Source organism: Heptranchias perlo, chromosome 14, assembly GCF_035084215.1.
Source record: "Heptranchias perlo isolate sHepPer1 chromosome 14, sHepPer1.hap1, whole genome shotgun sequence".
NCBI lineage: Eukaryota > Metazoa > Chordata > Chondrichthyes > Hexanchiformes > Hexanchidae > Heptranchias > Heptranchias perlo.
This window is the reverse complement of record NC_090338.1, coordinates 68,705,459-68,728,557: the sequence shown is the minus strand read 5'-3', so window position 1 is coordinate 68,728,557 and position 23,099 is coordinate 68,705,459. Positions and strand designations below refer to the sequence as shown.

Sequence of the window (23,099 nt, the reverse complement as noted above, 5' to 3'; positions counted from 1 at the left end):
TTTATGAGAGTTCTTTGAGGAAGTAACGGGCAGGGTGGATAAAGTGGAACCAATGGATGCAGTATATTTGGATTTCTAAAAGGCATTTGATAAGGTGCCACATAAAAGATTACTGCACAAGATAAGAGCTCGTGGTATTGGGGGTAATATACTGGCATGGATAGAGGATTGGCTAACTAACAGAAAACAAAGAGTCGGGATAAAAGGGTCATTTTCAGGATGGCAATCTGTAACTAGTGGGGTGCCGCAGGGATCATTGCTGGGGCCTCAACTATTTACAATATATATCAATGACTTGGATGAAGGAACAGAGTGTCTTGTGGCCAAATTTGCTGATGATACAAAGATAGGTGGAAAAGTAAATTGCGATGAGGACACAAAGTGTCTGCAAAGGGATATTGACAGGTTAAGTGAATGGGCAACAATTTGGCAGATGGAATATAATGTGGGAAAATGTGAGTCATCCACTTTGGGAGGAAAACAAAAAAGCAAAATATTATTTGAATGGAGAAATACTACAAAATGCTGCGGTACAGAGGGATCTGGGTGTCCTCGTACATGAAACACAAAAAGTCAACATACAGGTGCAGCAGGTAATCTGGAAGGCAAACGGAATATTGGCCTTTATTTCGAGATGGATGGAGTATAAAAGCAGGGAAGTCATGTTACAACTGTACAGGGTGTTGGTGAGACCACATCTGGAGTACTGCGTACAGTCCTGGTGCCCTTATCTAAGGAAGGACATACTTGCATTGAAGGCAATTCAGAGAAGGTTCACTAGGTTGATTCCGGGTATGGAAGGGTTGTCCTACGAGGTACGATTGAACAGTTGGGTGTATACTCATTGGAGTTTAGAAGAATGAGAGGAGATCTTATTGAAACATACAAGATTCTGAGGGGACTCGATAGGGTAGATGCTGAGAGGATGTTACCCCTCATGGGGGAATCTAAAACTAGGGGGCATAGTCTCAGAATAAGCGGTCGCCTGTTTAAGACGGAAATGAGGAGGAATTTCTTCTCCCAGAGGGTGGTGAATCTTTGGAATTCTTTACCTCAAAAAGTTGTAGAGGCTGAGTCATTGAATACATTCAAGGCTGAGTTGGACAAATTTTTGATCAGCAAGGGAGTCAAAGGATATGGGGAAAGGGTGGGAAAGTGGAGTTGAGGTAAAAATCAGATCAGCCATGATCTCATTAAATGGTGGAGTAGGCTCGAGGGGCCTACTCCTGCTCCTATCTCTTATGGTCTTGAAGACCTTATAGATATAATGTCGGTCGCTACAGAGCGAAGCTTCCTCCATTCTATCACTGCATTGTGATTCAGTCCAAATCTCAGAGGAGGATCCAGCATTGCACCAGCATGATCCCTATTTGCCACGCCATCTGAGTGAGATTGTCAATTTAGTGTTGAATTAAATAAGAAATAACTGGCATTTATTCAGCGCCTTTCATGACCTCAGAATGTCCCAAAACGTTCTACAACCAATGAAGTAATTTTGATGTGTAGTCACTGTTGTAATGGAGGAATCATGGCAGCCAATTTTCAAAAACAGCACAATGATGACCAAATAATCTGTTTTAGGTTTGGGTTGAGGGATGAATATTGGCCACGACACTGGGAGAACTCCCCTGCTCTTCTTCGAATAGTGCCATGGGCTCTTTTACATCACCTGAGAGGGCAGATGGGGCCTCGGTTTAACATATCTAAAAGACGGCACCTCTGACAGTGCAGCATTCCCTCAGTACTGCACTGGAGTGTCAGTCTAGAATACGTGCTCAAATCTGTGCAGTGAGCCCTTCTGACTCACTGAGCCACGGCTGACACTCTTTGGGTGGAATGTTGAATCAGCCCAAGATCGTTGGATGTAGCACCTTTACAGGCAGCAGAGAAATGAGACTTTTATCCTGTTAACCTGAGCTGCATTTGACCCTAGGTTACAGTCCCATCAATTGCACTGTTAAAGAGAAAAATCAACTTTGATAGATAATTAAACTGAAGACTTCCAGAAAACCACAGAAACAGATCGGCAAAATAGGTGTCGGATTAATTGAATACGTTGCACATTTTAGGAAGTTTTCAAGTATCTTGTAGGTTCTTTTTAATGCACAAATAAATACACATAAGAAATAGGCCATACAGCCTCTCGAGCCTGTTCCGTCATTCAATCAGATCATGGCTGATCTTCGACCTCAACTCCACTTTCTAGCCCGATCCCCATATCCTTTGATTCCCTTAGAGTCCAAAAATCTATCTATCTCAGCCTTGAACATACTCAACGACTGAGCATCCACAGCCCTCTGGGGTAGAGAATTCCAAAGATTCACAACCCTCTGTGTGAGGAAATTCCTCCTCATCTCAGTCTTATATAGATAACTGAGACTATGCCCCCTGGTTCTAGACTCTCCAGCCATGGAAAACAACCTCTCAGCGTCTACCCTCTCAAGCCCCCTCAGAATCATGTATGTTTCAGTGAGATCACCTCTCAATTCTTCTAAACTCCAGAGAGTATAGGCCCAATCTACCCCATCTTTCCTCATGGGACAATCTAGTGAACCTTTGTTGCACCGCGTTGAAGGTGGTATATCCATCCTTAGATAAGGAGACCAAATCAGTCCACAGTGCTCCAGGTGTGGTCTCACCAAAGCCCTGTACAATTGTAGTAAGACTTCCTTACTCTTGTACTCCAACACCCTTTGCAATAAAGACCCCTTGTTCTGAGACTATGCCCCCTAGTTTCCCCATGAAGCGTCCCAATCTATCATAGCCAACTCACTCCTCATACCTTAGTACTTTCCTTTGATTAGATTTAGGACCCTAGTTTCGGATTGGACTCCTTCACTTTCCATCTTAATGAAGAATTCTATCATGTTATGGTCACTTGTATGAGGACACCCAAAGAAGCACAGTTTAGTCTTTTATTCCATGGGATGCTCCGCCTACTTCAGTTTCAGAAGGATTCCAAAGGCGTTCAGCTCATTTCAAATCCTAAGTAAGCAGGCTGCCTGCCAACACTTAAAATATCATTCTGGATCAGGAGTTCAGTTTTTTTTTTAAATCTCGATGTTGATGGTGGTCCCGTGACCTTGCTGCTCTTGTCGATAGAGGTTGCAGTGGAAGGAAATACTATTGAAGTAAGAACAATAACTTGCATTTATATAGCGTCTTTAATGAAGTAAAATGCCCCAAGGCGTTTGACAGGAGCGTTATCAGTCAAAATTTGACATCGATCCACATACGGAAATTTTAGGACCGGTGACCAAAAGCTTTGTCACAGTGGTAGGTTTTAAGGAGCATCCTAAAGGAGGAGAGAGAGGTAGAGAGACAGAGAGGATTAGGGAGTGATTTCCAGAGCTTAAGGCCTAGGCAGCTGAAGGCACGGCTGCCAATGGTGGAGCGATTAAAATCGGGAATGCGCAAGAGGACAGAATTGGAGGAACGCAGAAATCTCGGAGGGTTGTAGGACTGGAGGATGCTATAGAGATAGCAAGGGATGAGGCCGTGGAGGGATTTGAAAACAAGGATGAGAATTTTAAAATCGAGATGTTGCTGGACCGGGAGCTAATGCAGGTCAGCGAGCACAGGGGTGATGGGCGAGTTGCTGCCGTGCATCCCATTGATAGAACATACTGCAGCCACAGTGTGCTGGTGGTGAATATTGGGTCTAGTGATGGGGCCGCTGACCAAGCAGACTGTTCTATCCGTGATGGTGCTGAGCTTAAATGCTGTTGCAGCTCCTCCCATCCAGGTACGTGTTCCATTACACTCCTGACTTGGACCTTGTAGATGGTGAGATGTTTTGAGGGGTCAGGAGGTGAACTACTCTGCCCTGCTCTTGTATCTGGTTCCATTTAAGCTTCTCATCATTGGTGACACCCCCCCCCCCAGCCCCCTCGTCCCCATGACGTTGATGGTGGGGGACCCAATGATGGTGGTGCTATTAATCGTCATGGGCAGGTGAGTGGGCCTTTCCTCATTCGATATGGTGATTATTTGGCACTTATGTGGTATGAATGCCACTGATCAGCCCCAAGCCTGGATGTTGTCCAGGTCCTGCTTTAGGCTGACAGGGGCTGCTTCATTAGCGGAGGAGTTGCGAATGGAGGTGAACACTGTAGAATTGACAGTAAACATCCTCACCCCTGACCTTATAATGGAGAGAAAGTCATTGAAAGCATTGATGAAGCAGCTGATGACACTGCCATAAGAAAATCCTGGGGCTGCGATGATTGGACTGTAACATCCAAAATCATCTCCCATTTTGTCAAGTACAACTCCAGCCACTGGAGAATTTTCGCCTTGACCCACATTGACCTCAGCTTTGGTAGGTTTTTGGCACTTTGCACGGTCGAATGCTGCCTTGATGTGAAGGGTATTTATTCTGGCCTCTTCTCTAGCATTCACTCTTGTGTCCATGTCTTTGTCCATGTCTGGATCAAGGCTGTGAGGAGATCTGAAGTTGAGTGGTTCTGGTGGGACCTGAACTGAGCATAAGGCCTCATTGGGCAGGTTATTGGTGAGTAAGTGTTGCTTGATTGCGCTATTTATGACTCCTTCCATCATTTTGCTGATGATTGGGAGACAGCTGATAGGTTGTAATTAGCCGGGTTAGATTTATCCTGTGGATTTTTGTGGATAGGATATACCTGGGCAAGCTTCTACACTGTCTGGCTGATGCCGGTGTTATAGTTGTACTGGAACAGCAACTAGTTCTGGTGCACAGATCTTCACAACCACATCCAGGATGTTGTCTGGTTCCATTGCTTTCACTGTCCAGTGCACTCAACTGCTTAATGTCATGTGGAGTGAACCAAATTGGCTGGACACTGGCATCTCTGATGGTGGGGACTCAGGAAGAGACTAAGTGGGATTGTCTACTCGGCATTTTTGGCTGAAGATGCTTGAAAACACTTCAGCCTCGTACTGGGCTCGGCCATAGTTGAGGATGAAGATGTTCATTGAACCTTCTCCTCTCATTAATTGCTTGATTTTCCACCACCATTCTCGACTGGATATGGTAGTGCTTTTGGTTGTAATCGCATTTCCCTTTCTATAGCTGGCCGTTCTTTGTGTTTAGCATGCAGGTGGCCCTGTGTTATAGCTTTATAAGGTTGGTGCCTCATTCTAAAATATACCTGGTGAAGCTCCTAGCATGCCCTCTATATTCTTCTTTGAATCAGAGTTGGACTCCCAACTTGATGGCAGTTGAGAAGTGAGGCATGTGTTGGGCCATGACGTTACAGATTGTGGTGGTGTACGATTCTGCTGCTACTGATAGCCCACAGCACCTCATGGATGCCCACTTTTGGGCTACTAGATTTGTCCTCCATTTAGCACGGTGGTAGTGCCACAGCATACGATGGAGGTTGTCCTCACTGCGAAGATGACACTTTATCTTCACAAGGACTGTGCACTGGTCAGTCTTCCCAATACTTTCATTGACAGACTGGTCTGCAATAGGTAGGTTGGGGGGAACCTTCCAGATCTGGGCAGTTCTGCACCGGACACTGACTTTTAGCAAATGAGCTACCGACTGGGCTACAAAAAAAAATGTTTTTCTTTCTTTGGTAGCACATCGATTTGACAAGCTGTGAATGGCCCAGATGGCAAGAGATGAGATGAATAATAAAACACACACATTCTATTAATATTCAGAAGAAACAAACACCCACACACGGCTCTGCAGTAGCTAGAGTCGCTCACTGTCTCGGTTCTGCTTACTGTGACGTTTTTCTGGTGACTGAATTGCAGCAATAATTGAGTTGCTCCAAAACTCTTGTATGCAGAATGCGTTTCGGTAGATGTGTTGTAGTCCTTCAGTCGAGCTGTACGGGTAAGACTGCCAGTAGGTATATCGGAAACACAGCAATTAGGGGTTTTATTCTGTAAGCTGTGGAATCAAGGTTAAGGGCTAAGGCCCCATAGGACAGATATCCCTGTGCCAACAACGACAAAGGAGAAAATGAGATAAATCAGGAAGTGGTGATAGGTTGATCCCACGCTTGGGTTTTTAAAACCCTGAAGGTTGTAGGAGGAAGGGAAAGCAGAGAGCGATCCTGGGGACAAAATGAATCAAAGTAGAGGAGGGTGAATCTTGATTTCAGTACAGGGAGGATGTCGGGTGAAGGAATATTATGTAGGATGGGGTATTTACATGTTACAGGCAAGAAGAGAAGAAAGTTCAGATCAGTTGGAGACTAAAGTTGCTGCTCATTAATGGAAATGATTTAATGTACTGAATTATTCAGACTTCGACAGTCTACTGATTTTCCCGCTCTCACCGACGAGGGTGTAATTGGTTGCTTAAAGTAACTGGCTGGCCATTTTATAAGCCACTGAGTCCATCTGAATTTGCTCGCGCTCTTGTATCCTGTGGGTTACTGCTGCGGAGCTTATCGTATCACTACATACTGTGGTACTCCTTTAAAACATGGTTCTGGAGAGAGATCACCAATTGGAATTGGAGCGCGGCACTGCACTGCACATGCCCAGGCATTGGCCTTGACTTATAGAACTCGACTGCCAGACGGAAAGTTCCAGGGCGGCATATCAGCGGCACAGAGCAAGAGGTCACGGCGCCAACCCTCCGCAGCGCTGCTCCGTTGCAGTGCTGACCCGGCCTGCGCTGAATGTGGATGTGTTAATCCAAGGCTGCAGCATCCCCATTGGTGCAAAGGCAGTGACATCCGCTCAGTTTTTGAACTGGACAGTCTGTGGTTTCGGAGGGTGGTGACCCAGCAATTTTTGATAATCGACAAGTGGGACCGAAAAGCTCTTGAGTCTGAATTGCAACAGGTAATTTTGTTTTTTAGGACAGAAAAGTGCGCACGCTCATTTTTTTGCATTTCACGCGTGCAAGTATCATTTGTTTTTTTTTAATGCAGCCCTTCCCACATCCAGTTACGGAATGGGCAAGAAATGGTGGAGGAGAAGGCAAATCAGGCCGGGAGATCCTGCTGAGGCCTGTACCTCATGCATGCATCCCACAGGACTGCTCCCAGATCTGGCTGCGCCTTCTATATGCAGCTGAGGCAACATGATAAAATGGGGCGGGTTCAACATGGACTGTTGAGCATAGAAGATTAAGGTGTGATCTAATTCCTCTGGTGGCGGAGTCCAGAACAAGGGGACGTTACCTTAAAATTAGAGCTGGTCGTTCAGGGATGAGGTCAGGAAGCAGTTCTTCACACAAAGGGTAGTGGAAATCTTCAACTGTCTTCCAGATTGATCGATTTTTGTTAGGCAAGTGTGTTAAATTGCTGCTCTTGGATGCAGAAGTAAAGGCGGTAGTCGAACCGTGAAAATGGTGGCAAGTCTTCAGTATCAGAAACTTTTTTTATTATTCGTTCATGGGATGTGGGCGTCGCTGGCGAGGCCAGCATTTATTGCCCATCCCTAATTTCCCATCCCTAATTGCCCTTGAGAAGGTGGTGGTGAGCCGCCTTCTTGAACCGCTGCAGTCTGTCTGGTGAAGGTACTCCCACAGTGCTGTTAGGAAGGGAGTTCCAGGATTTTGACCCAGCGACGATAAAGGAACGGAGATATATTTCCAAGTCGGGATGGTGTGTGACTTGGAGGGGAACGTGCAGGTGGTGTTGTTCCCATGCACCTGCTGCTCTTGTCCTTCTAGGTGGTAGAGGTCGCGGGTTTGGGAGGTGCTGTCGAAGAAGCCTTGGCGAGTTGCTGCAGTGCATCCTGTGGATGGTACACACTGCAGCCACAGTGCGCCGGTGGTGAAGGGAGTGAATGTTTAGGGTGGTGGATGGGGTGCCAATCAAGTGGGCTACTTTGTCCTGGATGATGTCGAGCTTCTTGAGTGTTGTTGGAGCTGCACTCATCCAGGCAAGTGGACAGTATTCCATCACATTCCTGACTTGTGCCTTGTAGATGGTGGAAAGGCTTTGGGGAGTCAGGAGGTGAGTCACTCGCTGCAGAATACCCAGTGAGTTGCATTTTGTAACACTGCTTAACACTAAGACAGCACAGTGCTAACAGATCAGGTTTGTCGATGAAAATCACTGTATAAGACACCCTAACCCTAATACAGCACCTTCCATTAATGTAGATGCTTTAACATCCTAAAGAGCTTGATGGCTGCGGTTCAGCTGAAAATTGCGGCTGAGTTTCCTCTCAAGATTACAATTTAAAGTTCTAAATGAAGAGGTGAAACCAACACCGGGTTGGTCCTTTTCTTTTGCCTATGTGGTGTGGGTTCTCTTCCCAACTCCTCTTCATAGAGCATCCCTGCACCACGCACCTACTCTTCGGGGTCCTGCTGAATGACCAGCTGCCGGGAGGTGTACAGGAGAGCAGCCTGGTATGAGACGACCCTACGTAGAGCAGTGAGGGAATGAGCTAGACCTGACGTTGAACTGTCTGTGGCCTTTGTGGGGAATGGGGAGGGGGGGGGCGGGGTTAGTCTAAATGTTAAATGTGAACAAACTCCTTAACTTACATTTTGTCTGTTTGCTTTTGTTTTCCAGCCGACATAATTTCTACAGTAGAATTCAACAACACAGGAGAATTGCTAGCGACAGGGGACAAGGGGGGTCGAGTTGTAATATTTCAGAGAGAGCAGGAGGTGAGTTACACTGAGAAGAAGCTAGCATGTCTGTTTTGTTCCCATTAAGCAGGATCCTGCTGATTCGCAAGCCACATGGTTATTAAGCTTTAAAGCTTCCCAAGGAGTGATTTGGAAATGTATTCCTGTATCTGACAAGGTACCTTTTCTCCTCAGGCTTTTATGAGGCTGCATCTTAATATCCTTTTCAATACTGACAGATCTGTTGCAGCTGTCAAACTGCACTTGCCTTTTCCTTCATAATGCATGGAAATGATTGCTACTAATATGGTTTCTGCCATTTCAGTCTCCATGCAATGAAAGTGGGACTAGGAAACCAATGGTGTAAGCTGGGTCAGAAGATTGTAGGTTCAAGTCCCACTCCAAGGACTTGAACACAAAATCTAGGCTGACACTCCAGTGCAGTACTGAGGGGGCGTTGCGCTGTCGGAGCTGTAATTCGGATGAGACATTAAACCGAGGCCCCATCTGTCCCCTCAGGTGGACATAAAAGATTCCATGACACTATTTGAAGAAGAGCAGGGGAGTTCTCCCCGGTGTCCTAGCCAATATTTATCACTGAACCAACACCTAAAAACAGATGATCCAGTCATTATCACGTTGATTTTTGTGGGAACTTGCTGTGGGAAAATTGGCTGTCGTGTTTCCTACATTACGACAGTGGCTACACTTCAAAAGTACTTAATTGGCTGTAAAGCGTTTTGGGACATCCTGAGGTTATGAAAGGCATAATAGAAATGCAAGTTCTTTCTTTTTTCTTTATTTGTTTTATAGCCGGTGACCTAGATTGGCCTGGTTCACTTGACTGTTGATTTATATCGAATTTACAGCACAAAAACAGGCCATTCGACCCCACTGGTCTGTGCCAGCATTTATGCTCCACACGAGCCTCCTCCCACCTTACTTCATCTAACCCTATCATCATATTCTTCTATTCCTTTTTCCCTCATGTGTTTATCTAGCTTCCCCTTAAATGCATCAATGCTGTTTGCCTCAACCACTCCTTGTGGTAGCGAGTTCCACATTCTAACCACTCTCTGTGTAAAGAAGTTTCTCCTGAATTCTTTATTGTATTTATCAGTGACTATCTTATATTTATGTCCCCTAGCTTTGGACTCCCCCCACAAGTGGAAAAGTTTTCTCTTGTGGGGGAGTCTACCCTATTAAACCCTTTTATAATCTTGAAGACCTCTATCAGGTCACCCCTCAGTGTTCTGTTTTCTAGAGAAAAGAGCCCCAGTTTGTCCTGATAATTATAACCTCTCAGTTCTGGTATCATCCTCGTGAATCTTATTTGCACCTTCTCCAGTGCCTCTGTCCTTTTTGTAATATGGAGACAATACTCCAAGTGCGGTCTAACCAAGGTTGGAAACAAGTTTAACGTAACTTCTCTGCTTTTCAATTCTGTTCTTCTAGAAATGAACCCTAATGCTTGGTTTGCACTTTTTATGGCCTTGTTAACTTAGTGTTGTAATGAGTCATACAGATCAATCAAGTGCCCAGTTTCTTGCCTGAACATGTGCTGAGTTAGTGGATTACATCCAGGCCTGCAGTATGGGCGCTCGGTTTGGACTGATAGTACCCGGGTGAGAGGGGGGACAAAATCGGCTAGCGTTCCAACTCCTGATTACTATCCAGTCATTGTTGCCATGAAGTGCACGCGTATGTTAGATGGAACAGGATTGGGCTCGAGTGTGAAATCCCCACATTCGGTTAGCTGGCCAACACTCTCAATGTAGATTCGCACCCGATGGGCGTAATTTACACTTGCTCTGCTGGGCGGGAAACTTGTCAATGAAAAGGAAAGTGAGGTGTGAAACGGGCGCCTGATCCGCTACTGCCCGTTTTTCAGCCAGCGGTGAAAGTGGAAAAATATCCCAAATGAACAGTCGATCGGGCGAGGCAATTGAGAACTACCGTGGCTTGCATGACCTCTTAAAGCTGTAATGTAAAATACAAATTGACCATTTATATATATATATATATATATATATATATATATAGAGCATTAACAATCCTCCTCTTCCTCTCTCCACCACTCTTCTGAAATTGATCGCTGTGTACGGTGCTTTTTCCAAGTTTAAAATTTATACCAGATCGGAGAGGTTATACTTATCAGGAAAGGCCGAACAGGCTGGGGCTCTTTTCTCTAGAAAGAGGGGTGAACTAACAGAGGTCTTTAAGATTAAGATGGGGTTTTGTAGGGTAGACGTAGAGAAGATCAATCCACTTGCGGTGGAGACCAAAACTAGGGGCCATGAATATAAGATAGTCACTAATAAATCCAATAGGGAATTCAGGAGAAACCTTTTTACCCAAAGAGTGGTGAGAATGTGGAACTCACTACCACATGGAGTGGTCGAGGCAAATAGCATAGATGCATTTAAGAGGAAGCTAGATAAGCACACGCAGGAGAAAGGAATAGAAGGGTATGTTGATAGGGTGAGATGAAGATGGGTGGGAGCAGGCTTGTGTGTGTTAATTGTATCCATGTGATTTATATCAATTAGTGTTAACTGTATTCAGGCGGTGGGTATATATTGGGGACTTGTATCCATTTATAGGAGGGAAGCTTATCTAGGGGTTGCATGATGTGTAAGGGGGATTTCTGAGAATAAAGGCTTGGAAGCAACTGAAGCCTAGACTCTGGTATTCTATCCTTCACAACCTGGCTATCTGACTTTTTACAGCGTGGAGCATAAATGCTGGCATGGATCTGTTTGGCCAACTGTTTCTGTGCTGTAAATTCTATGTAATTCTATGTAAAATTGCAATGGTAGTACGGTACATGGAGCATCATATGTCGCAACAAGTTACTGTGTTTCTTTCAGTTGTGAGGGATGCAGGAGACTGTTACAATATCTTAAATCCTGGCTTTCGATCCCTCAACCCTGGTTTCAAATCTAACCCAGACTGGCTGTTTGAAAGTTCCATTCATCTGCTGGCTGTAAGGGCCAAACGTGGAATGAGTTAGCTTAGTCTCAATCCAGTTGTCGATTTCTGCTGATTCCAAATTGCCCCTAATTCAGCACCAACTGGCTCTCAACAGAAAATACCACAGATGCTGGAAATCTGAAACAAAAGCAGGAAATGCTGGAAACACTCAGTCAGCGGGTCAGTCAGCATTTGTGGAGAGAACAGACAAGGTAACGTTTGAGGTGTGAACACTTCATCATAACTTTTAGATAGCACAGATGAATAGCATTTAAAAATAGCACAAGGGAGGGGGAGAGGAAAAATACACACACACACACACCTGTAAAGTGCTTAAATGGAAAACAGAAGATGGCTAGATTGCAAAAGTGATATAAGCATGAGACAGTAGGAACAGGAGTAGGCCATTCAGCCCATGGGGCCTGTTCTGCCATTCTGTTAGATGATAGCTGATCTGTATCTTAACTCCATCTACTCGCCATGATTCCGTAACCTTTAATATACTTGCTTAACAAAAATCTACCAATCTCAGTTTTGAAATTTTCAATTGATCCCCTGCCTCAACAGCTTTTTGTGGGAGAGAGTTCCAGATTTCCACTACCCTTTGTACGAAGAAATGCTTCCTGACATCACCCCTGAGGCAGAGGCAGAATGAGAGTCATTGAAGAAATAAACTACATGTAAGAGACACAGAGAGTGTGTGAATAGCTGGAGGGGTAGGGGATAGGCTGGTAGAAAAGGAAGCATGAAAAACTGGCAGAGCAGAGAAGGTTCCAGTGACTCATGAGCCTGGTAGAGGAAAATCGCAGGTCGAAGCCAAGGGGGCAGACCACCTCTCCGGCATGGTATTCTGGCAGAGCTGACCCCATTCCCAAGCACCAACCCACTCGAGGCGTTTACCACTTGTTGGCATCACAGGCAGTTACAACTGAACTAGCAGTGTGGACACAATTAACATTGAAGGGCCCATTAGAAATGTTGAAAGATGATAGGAACATACGAAGAAGAGTATCAAGAAAAGGCCTACTGCCCCATCCAGACATGGTGCAGCCTACATGTGTCATCAACTCAACTGACAGTGACACAATCTATTGGAAGAGGCACAAAGAAACCTTAAGCCAGTTTAGGGAAAAAGACTCTCTCCATTTCTCTTCAGCCCTGATAGGCAATCAGGCAAGCTGCAGGACACTGCCATAATTGATGCACCTATCATTGTTAGCCCCACCGACCTTTCAGTGACCTGAGTTGTCTGCTACTGGAACTCATCCAGGTGTCTTTTAAAGGCTTACCAATTTTAATAATCTATAGAAACCAAAACTAGGGACCACAAATATAAGACGGTCACTATTAAATCCAATAGGAATTCAGGAGAAACATCTTTACTCAGAGAGTGGTTACATTGTGGAACTCGCTACCACAAGGAGTGGTTGAGGCGAATAGCATAGATGCATTTAAGGGGAAGCTGGATGAACACACGGGGGAGAAAGGAATAGAAGGTTATGCTGAAAGGGTTGCATGAAGAGGAGTGGGAGGAGGCAGTGTCCTAGGCCCAACCATCTTCAGCTGCTTCATCAATGACCTTCCCTCCATCATAAGGTCAGAAATGGGGATGTTCGCTGATGATTGCACAGTGTTCAGTTCCATTCGCAACCCCTCAAATAATGAAGCAGTCCGAGCCCGCATGCAGCAAGACCTGGACAACATCCAGGCTTGGGCTCATAAGTAGCAAGTAACATTCGCGCCAGATAAGTGCCAGGCAATGACCATCTCCAACAAGAGACAGTCTAACCACCTCCCCTTGACATTCAACGGCATTACCATCGCCGAATCCTCCACCATCAACATCCTGGGGGTCACCATTGACCAGAAACTTAACTGGACCAGCCATATAAATACTGTGGCTACGAGAGCAGGTCAGAGGCTGGGTATTCTGTGGCGAGTGACTCACCTCCTGACTCCCCAAAGCCTTTCCACCATCTACAAGGCACAAGTCAGGAGTGTGATGGAATACTCTCCACTTGCTTGGGTGAGTGCAGCTCCAACAACACTCAAGAAGCTCGACACCATCCAAGATAAAGCAGCCCGCTTGATTGGCACCCCATCCACCACCCTTAACATTCACTCCCTTCACCACCGGCGCACTGTGGCTGCAGTGTGTACCATCCACAGGATGCACTGCAGCAACTCGCCAAGGCTTCTTCGATAGCACCTCCCAAACCCGCGACTTCTACCACCTAGAAGGACAAGGGCAGCAGGCACATGGGAATAACACCACCGTTCCCCTCCAAGTCACACACCATCCCGACTTGGAAATATATCGCCGTTCCTTCATCGTCGCTGGGTCAAAATCCTGGAACTCCCTTCCTAACAGCACTGTGGGAGAACCTTCACCACACGAACTGCAGCGGTTCAAGAAGGGGGCTCACCACCACCTTCTCAAGGGCAATTAGGGATGGGCAATACATGCTGGCCTCGGCAGCGATGCCCACATCCCATGAACGAATAAAAAAAAAATGTTGAACATAAACACCGGCATGGACCAGTTGGACCAAATGGCCTGTTTCTGTGCTGTAAATTCTATGTAATGTGAGATAATTCCTGTAAATTTAAATCTTCTTTGAATGCTGATGCTATTGAAAGCCCCACTCACAAGGGTGAGTCCAGTGATATTAGGTACTAGAACCCCAGGCCATGTTTTCCCACAGTGAACATTGTTCTTCGAGTTAAAATGGATTGGACTAGATTGAACCAATCTGACATGGAGCAACCCTTGAATTCTGCCTTCAGACCTGGTTTGAATTGAAAGGACTGAAAGCCCTGTGGCCAGCCCAGGGGTAGTGTTTCCTGCCAGGGAAGGTTCAGAGGCAGTGTAGTGCAAACTGCTGCCGTTTTTTTTTTAGATTCATTCTCAGGATGTGGGCTTTGCCGGCAAGGCCGACATTTATTGCCCATCCCTAGTCGCCCTTGAGAAGGTGGTGGTGGGCCTTCTTCTTGAGCCATGTGGTGAAAGTTCTTCCTCAGTGCTGTTAGGTCAGAAGTGCCAGGGTTTTGACCCAGCGACGATGAAGGAACGGCGATGTATGCCCGAGTCGGGATGGTGTGTGACTTGGAGGGGAATTTGGAGGTGATGGTGTTCCCATGCATCTGGTGCCCTTGTCCTTCTGGGTGGTGGAGGCCACAAGGCATAGGGGCAGGCATTCCACACTCAGATAGCCACCCCAGAGACATCTTTCATCAACTTTGTCACTGAGACAAAAAGAAATGCGCACTGACTGTCCATGGAGATACTCCCCTTCCTCTCCCCTCCCTGCCAACCCCCTTCCGTAGGATCCTTACAATGTTAACAGAGCGGTTTTCCTGAGCTCTGACTTAAAAATGGAAATTACAATTTTCATCTCCATCTCCTTCCAATTTTCCATCTTAATTTTCTTTCCTGACCTCTTATCTCCTGAGGGCGGTGACTCCTGTTGGCTTGCTGTTCTACAGGTCCCGGCAGCCCCTCCCCTGGCCCTTGTCTTCATGGGTGAGCCTAGTCGGAGAGTGTCAGCAACCTATTTGGCCAATGAATGGACCATCGTGCTGGAGCGCTGTCTTCACGTCCGCTCATGCACTTCCAGGAGGGATCACTGGAAAATGATCAGGAGCAGGATCCTTGTGCTTTTCTCCGCCCAAGCCCTGGAACGCCAGTTGGAGCACTTGAACTATGAACTGGCTGAGATCACAGATTGGGATCTTCTCGCTCTGCTTGGATCAGTATCACAGTGGGCTGTGCATTTATCCAGTGAGCCACATTGGAAGCTGAGAGGCAAATTTTGAGGCAAGATTGAGCACAGTGCGATCTTAAGATATCGTAAGCAAGAAAAAAAAAATGAGTGCCATTGGCTGGAGCCAAGGGCCTGTTGTCTTTTTACTATTTGGCTTGCACAGTCTGACTGTATCATTCCTTGGTCTTTGACTTGTACTCACTGACTACCCGACTGCCAACAGTCGAATCAGAAAACAGCCCAAGGCTCTCGTGTCACTATCAATCAGCTCACAACAACCCCTAATCCCTGTCCTGGAGTTCCAGTCTCCACACCACAAAGCAGCAGTGTCAATGTCAATGTCAGTGCCTAGAAAATCGAAACTAAACCAGACAACACTGCACTCCTATGGAGAGGAACTAATGGTTCCTGCAAGCTTTCAAATTGGGGTATTGTCAAGAGGGTTTAGCAAGGCTAATGAATGGAGGAAGCTGATTACTGATCTCAGTGTTGACCGCATCTGCTCCTACAAATTTAATCTTGTCTTTCCCTCCACCCTCCTTTCCTAAGGGCACTGATTCACGCTGAGGCAAAGTTCATTGAGCACCAACAGTCCAAGTGACCCTTCTTCAACTTGTAAGTCTAAGAAAAGGACTTGCATTTATATAGCGCCTTTCATGACCTCAGGACGTCCCAAAGCGCTTGACAGCCAATGAACTACTTTTGAAGTGTAGCCACTGTTGTAATGTGCGAAATGCAGCAGCCAATTTGCGCACAGCAAGGTCTCACAAACAGCAATGAAATAATGACCAGATCATCTGTTCTTTTAGTGATGCTGGTTGAGGGATAAATATTGACCAAGGCACCGGGGAGAACACCCCTGCTCTTCCTCGAATAGTGCTGTGGGATTGTAGAGTTGGCGGGGATGAGATGGCTCTGTGCAGTGGCACAGCGCGTTGGGTCTGCCAGCCTCCTCTACTTTGAAGCAATAGGTGGAGCTTTGGATTCCTCATGCCCCAAGATTTAACACAATGAGGTCGTAGGATGACGGAAGAGCTTGTGGGTCCGCATGTTTAGTAGATATAAAGCGTTTGATTAGATTACTGTCTTATTTCATATACTGACTATAATACTTTACACTATGGGCAGGATTTTAACTGCCAAGTCTGGGTGGGTTTGGGGCGGTGGGGGGGCCAAACAAAATCACATTTTTATGGAGCGGCGGGGAAACCCGGCTCCAACCCGCCGAGAAACGAGCATGACCCAGACACATCTGTGCGCGCGCAGATCAGGAACCCGGAAATCCCGCCGGCAATTAAATCCGCGGGCCGATAATTAAAGAGGCAAATGTTAAGGTAGTTTATTTTTTGTATATTGGACGCTTAAAAAGATTTTAACCGTACCTGGACGCCTTTCCCATGGCTTCTGATTCACGCCTGGTGAAACCGGGCGGGAAGGGCCGGATCAGTGAAAAATAGACTAAATAAAATTACATTTCCTATTGTAAAAAATAAATAAGCATACCTTAAAATCGATATCACCTGCACCTTTCCCCCCCCCCCCCCCCACCCCCGATGTCCGATGTCTCCCCCAGCCCTCCGAAGTCCCACCTGGTCTTTGTGTTCCCCCCACCCCCACCTTTCTCCCAACGGCCGATGAGGTCTCCCTACTTCCCTTCCTGGTTTCGCACCCACAAATCCTCCCCCCCCACCCCCCACTCTCCTCCTGCTGGCATGATAAAATCATGCCCTGTAGTTCAGTTCGATATATCCTGATAATGCTATTTGTAACATTGTGAAATTTGGCCACAAGAATCTGGTGTCCCTTCTTCTGGAGTATGCTTATTTTTTCTCTGGATGCGAGCGTCGGTGGCAAGGCCAGCATTAATTGCCCATCCTAAGTTTGACCCCAAGCTGGCTAGGCCACTTCAGAGGGCAGTTAAGAGTCCTTAGGCTAAGGAACGCACACTGATGTGTGTTACCAGGCAGTGATACACCTGGGAGTTTAGCTGTCATTGATATAACACTTGAGTTTTGCTCTCTGTCTGTTCTCTCTTGCTGCCATGCAAATATCCTGAGTGTATTCGCTTTCATTCCATTTTAATTAGAAAGCAAAGATAAAAATGAAAAATGCTGGAAATCTGAAACAAAATGAGAAAAGGTGGAAGTGCACAACAGGTCAGTCAGCATTTGAAAAGTTAACGTTTCTAGTGTGATGGCGATGGGTCACACCCAAACTGTTAACCTGACGTTCTCTTTCATATATTGGTTGAGTTGAGCTTTTCAGCCTTCGATGAAAGCAATTGAACGAAAGAAAGACAGACTTGCACTTATTTAGCGCCTTTCACAACTTCAAGACATCCCAATGCCTTTTACAGCCAATGAAGTACTTTTGAAGTGTAGTCACTGTTGTAATGTAGGAGACGCAGCAGCCAATTTGCACACAGCAAGGCCCCACGAACAGCAATGTGATAATTGTGAGGCGCGTGTGTAAATGTGATGAACCTTATGAAATGTTGCGCATTTCCAGCATTTTCTGTTTTTAACCAGAAATGACTTCATGTTGTAATCTGAATTGCCCCGTGCAACATGGGTTATTTCTGTATCCAGGTCAGCAAATGCACCGTGAGTAAAACTGGTCTGGGACAGTGAGTGAAGCCGAAGGGATTAATCGTTCATTTGCTGCAGGCTTCAAGGAGAAAAAGCCCCTTAGATGCTGTGTATCCAGATGTTTTAAAATAATCTCTATAGTTTCTGAAAGAGAGAGAGTGGCCTGAATTTCTTCTCTACCAGCAGCTCTTTATTATAGATTTGCCCTAATGAAGTTTTTTTTGAAACCACCAAATTTCTCCCTTGATCTCCTGGAGGTGCTGGAAAGTTCTTTCTTCAAGAAAGAACTTGCATTTATATAGCGCCTTTCATGATCTCAGGTAGTCTCAAAGCGCCTTATAGCCGATGAAGTACTTTTGAAGTGTAGTCACTATTGTAATGTAGGAAAAGCGGCAGCCAATTTGCGCACAGCATGATCCGATAAACAGCAGTGAGCAACGTGACAATGACCAGATAATCTGTTTTTAGGTATTAGCTGAGGGATAAATATTGGCCAGGACACTGGGGAGAACTCCCCAGCTCTTCTTCGAATAGTGGCGCGGGATCTTTTAAGTCCACCTGCGAGGGCAGATGGGGCCTCGGTTTAACGTCTCATCCGAAAGACGGCACCTCCGACAGTGCAGCACTCCCTCAGTACTGCACTGGGGCGTCAGCCTGGATTATGTGCTCAGGTCTCTGGAGCGGGACTTGAAACTACAACCTGCTGACTCAGAGGCGTGGGTGCTACCACTGACCCAAGGCACTTCACAGAGGTGTAATCAGAAAACAAAAAGGACGCCAAGCCATGAAGGAGATATTAGGCGGGGTGACCAAAAGCCTGGTCAAAGAGGGGGGTTTTAAAGGAGGGGAAGGACTTTGAGAGGTTTAGGGAGTTTCCAGAGTGTGAGGCCCAGGCAGCTAAAGGCATGGCTGCCAATGATGGGACGCAGAGAGAGGTATGCACACATTGTAATAACTCGCTATGTGAAAAAAAAATGTCTCCTAACTTCATCATTCTAGTGACACTCCTGAGCTTGTGCCCCCTTGTTACTGATTCACCGATCACTTTCACTATTTAATACATTGAAGAACGCCAGATTCTCTTCTAGCTGGCTGTTTGATCCCGTCGGCACTGGCTTAATGTCTTTACATGAGAAGCATTAAACAATAACTTTCTTTGCTTCTCAACACGTTTTCCAGCTCCACTATCCTTCCTGAAAATTAACAATGCAGGAACTCCAGTTGTTGCAATCCAATATGATTAAATGCTTATACCCACGGGAGAGGATATTGAGACTAAAGCTCTTGACTAAAAGTGCCAATATCTTCCTTGGTGCCTCTAATATATCTCCCTATCATGACCCTGAATTTAATAATTCTAGAGGGCAGGGGACTGACCATTAAATCTATATCTACAGAGATCAGGACCATCAATAACAGTATTTATATGACCAGTCCTCCAGGCGTCCACATCCGAGATTAGTGTTCAAGGGGCAACCTTAATTTTCTTTCCAATTTCGACTGAATGTGCTTATGTGAGGTTTGAGCACAAACATAATTGTGATGAGAATGTAATTTAGCAAGATAGATGTTTAATGATCCAGTCTAGTCCCAGCATTGTACAACTGAAGTTGTGGATGGGAGGTGGGGGGGTGGGATTTGGTGGTGGAGAGAGGAGGTTTGTTAGTGAGTTCAGAACATAAGATACAATGCATTCCCTAACACATTAGGGACAGGAGTGTGAACATTGGGACTGCCCCGAGGGAAACCAATTCTCAGCCGTTGCCTAGGATACAATCTAATCAAGGCTCTGTTGCATTTTGTATTCAGCACTCAACGGTATAGTCAGTGCATAATGGTACAAGGCCAATACCTGTGACATCAAAGGTAGCTGTAAAACTGGTAAATGGGACATCCAAAGCTCTAGTCTTCAATATTGTGATCTCTAGGTAGAGGCCTTCCTTTGAGAACATGTTCCTACTGTCTCCATTTTAAAGACCATTATTCTAAACTGGGACATACATGGGTACATCACACAGCATGCCCCCAGTCTTGACCAAGGTGATCCACAGGAGGATCAGTGATGCCTGTGGAATTCTATCCAATCATGAGCCCTTGCCTTCAGGGGAAGAGGGTTAAGAGGAGACTATCTGAAGAAGACCTGGAGGAAAACAAACATGGGGACACTAGGACTGCAGTGCTAGTTAACTTGATTTCTACCTGTGGTTTTGTCACCACCACCAACCCTCATCTCACCCGGACCTACAGAAACCAAAACTTTTATAAGGGGACGGCCTTCAGGAAAAGAATTGTCCAGACATTTCCATGCTTGTTTACGCTAGGATGGGAATCATATTGCAGCAAACCGTCGCGTCACTTGTGAGTGACCTTATGGTGATGAAGGTGACGATTGCCTATGTAACTCGAGTCTCTGCACTCCTAAACGTAACGCATTGTGTGAAGCTCTTTAAGACATGTTGATGTGATGCTGTATACTGCAACCATTATTATTCTGACACATGGTTCCTCTAAGCATAATTTTGAAAGAAAAATTATCTGGCATTGTACTTCTAAATCCCTGTGGCATTGCGAAAATACCTTTTCTTCATCAAACCAATAACGGCTGATGATATCTGTGCCATTCTGTAGTACTGTTGCGACAGACATTCTGGATGCCTTATATTACTTGTGTGTATCTGTTTTTTCTTGTTTGCCCTCAGAGTAAAAACCAGTCTCATCGTAGAGGAGAATATAATGTTTACAGCACTTTCCAGAGCCACGAGCCAGAGTTTGACTACCTGAAGAGTCTAGAGATCGAAGAGAAGATAAATAAAATCAGGTGGCTACCCCAGCAGAATGCGGCCTACTTCCTTCTCTCAACTAATGGTAGGTTAGAGGTGGTTGCTACTGGCTGTGGTTTGAAATGTAAAATGGCCCGCCTGCTTTGCCGTAGGCCATTTTTCCAGAAACACTTTTAAATTGTGAAACCGCTGCAATTAAAGTAACTTGGACTGAAGAATAGCACGGAATGAGCAAAGGTCAGTCGGACAGCAATCTTGCTCCTGCCACAGTCTAGGAACATTAGGAACAGGAGTAGGCCATTCAGCCACTCGGGCCTGCTCCGTCATTCAGTTAGATCACGGCTAATGTGTACCTCAGCTCCATTTCCCTGCCTTAGCTCCATATCCCTTGATACTCTTACCGAACAAAAATCTACCGATATCGGCCTTGAAAGCTCCAATTGACCCCCAGCTTTTTGGGGGAGAGAGTTCCAAATTTCCACGACCCTCTGAGTGAAAACGTGCTTCCTGATTTCCCCCTAAATGGCCCAGCTCTAATTTTAAGATTACGGTCCCCGCCCCCCCCCCCCCCACCGCCCCTGTTCTTGATTCCCCCAGCAGAGGAAATAGTTTCTCTGTATCTACCTTATTGACTCCTTTAAACCTTTTAAACACCTCAATCAGATCACACCTCAGAGTGGAGTCTGCCATTTCATGGGCTCAACTTTGCTCCCCCCATTTAAGCTCCTGATAGAAAGTTCTCTATAAACTCTCTGTAATCGAGCAAAGCCTCTGACTATCCACCCATTCCTATCTGATGAAATCTCTGCTGTGGAGATTTTCAATATGGCAGTCAAACAATATTAATTCTCCCCACTATAAATAAAACACAAAATACATTTTGTTCTTTAAAAAAAATGTCATAGCATGATTGGATACATATCCCACAGCGGAGTCACCTGGGGTTGCTAACCCTCCAGGATTGTCCTGGGGTCTCCAGGAATTAGAGATTAATCTCCTGGACACTTTTGCGAGCAACCCCGGGCAAAAAATTACAGGGGCATTTAGTTTTGTTTTACTTAAAAGAAGATTTTGAGACGGGCTCCAGTAACACAGTGCCCTGGAGCTGCATCATGGCCAAGGGCTGGTTTTCTGGTTGCCCCCTCAGCCTAGCCTGATACAAAGAGGTGAGGATGGGGGCAAAGGGGAGAGAATCCAATTTTTATATGCAACAGAAATGAGGTGGAGAAGCAAAGACCAGCTACATTGGGGGCGGGGAGGGGAAAGTGGTAATGAATCAAGGACCTGTTAATATTTAATAAATATTCTAATACAACTGGTTCTCTGGTAACATTTTGCTTGAGAAGCTTCCATATTTCATTAAAGAGATGTATATATGTATTTTAAATCACTGTAATCATCTCCTGTACTGTGCAGTTGATGTACAGTACCTGCAGTTAGAGAGCCTCATTATAAAAATCATTTTTCACAGTATTAACAATTCATGGGGCCTCCAGAGGCAATTGTTATGCAGTGTTTGTGGGAACAAAATGGGCTCTTCAGAATCACCATCCTTTGATATCAAATGTCTGGGAAAGATTAAGTGCCCCTGAAGCTGGTGTTTAACACGGACTATTATACAGTGGGACCGGTTATTGAAATGGCCCACCTTTTGTCCGTGTAACCTATCATCAAGTTAGAATCATAGAGTCTTATAGCACAGAAGGAGGCCATTTGGCCCATCGTGCCTGTGCTTGCTCTTTGAAAGAGCTATTCAATTAGTCGCACTCCCCTGCTCTTCCCCCACAGCCCTGCAGATTTTTCCTTTTCAAGTAATCAATTGTTAGTCAGTGACAGCCAGCACGGATTTGTTAAAGGCAAATCATGTTTGATCAACTTGATTGAGTTACTTGATGAAGTAACAGAGAGGGTTGATGAGAGTAGTACAGTTGATTTTGTGTATATGGACTTTCAAAAGGTGTTTGATAAAGTACCACGTAATAGACTTGTTAGCAAAATTGAAGTCCATGGAATTAAAGGGGCAGTGGCAGTGTGGATACGAAATTGGTTAAGGGACAGAAAGCAGAGAGCAATGGTGAACGGCTGTTTTTCAGACTAGAGGAAGCTATACAGTAGTGTACCCCAGGGGTCAGTGTTAGGAACGCTGCTCTTTTCCGGTACAGGCACGATGGGCCAGATGGCCTCCTTCTGTGCTGTAAGATTCTATGATTCTAAGTATACGACCAATGTAAAACACAATAGTACCCCTAATCTAATCGCCTCTCTGTGGTTCTGTTAACCATCTCGGGCAGACAGGAATTTTGTATGGTGGACTCAAATTCTGAACTGGGTTTTGAACGCGCTGAAAGTGGTGGGATTGGGAGCTCTCACACTGCCCTGTACCTGCAGACTTACACGTGTGATTTCCCCAATGTGTCGAGCTTGGGCCAAAGAACAGTAGCTGGGCCAGTGACAC

At 45.6% G+C, this 23,099-nt stretch overlaps 1 protein-coding gene across 1 annotated transcript in view; it reads left to right on the top strand.

Annotated features, from left to right (window-relative positions):
- Positions 1-23,099, top strand: part of LOC137332192 (serine/threonine-protein phosphatase 2A 55 kDa regulatory subunit B beta isoform) — a 273,962-nt gene that overhangs the window by 170,825 nt on the left and 80,038 nt on the right. Inside the window, exons 2-3 of the mRNA XM_067995888.1 lie at positions 8,481-8,578; positions 20,564-20,729. Coding sequence (XP_067851989.1) covers positions 8,481-8,578; positions 20,564-20,729 — 264 coding nt within the window. The remainder of the gene's footprint in view (positions 1-8,480; positions 8,579-20,563; positions 20,730-23,099) is intronic.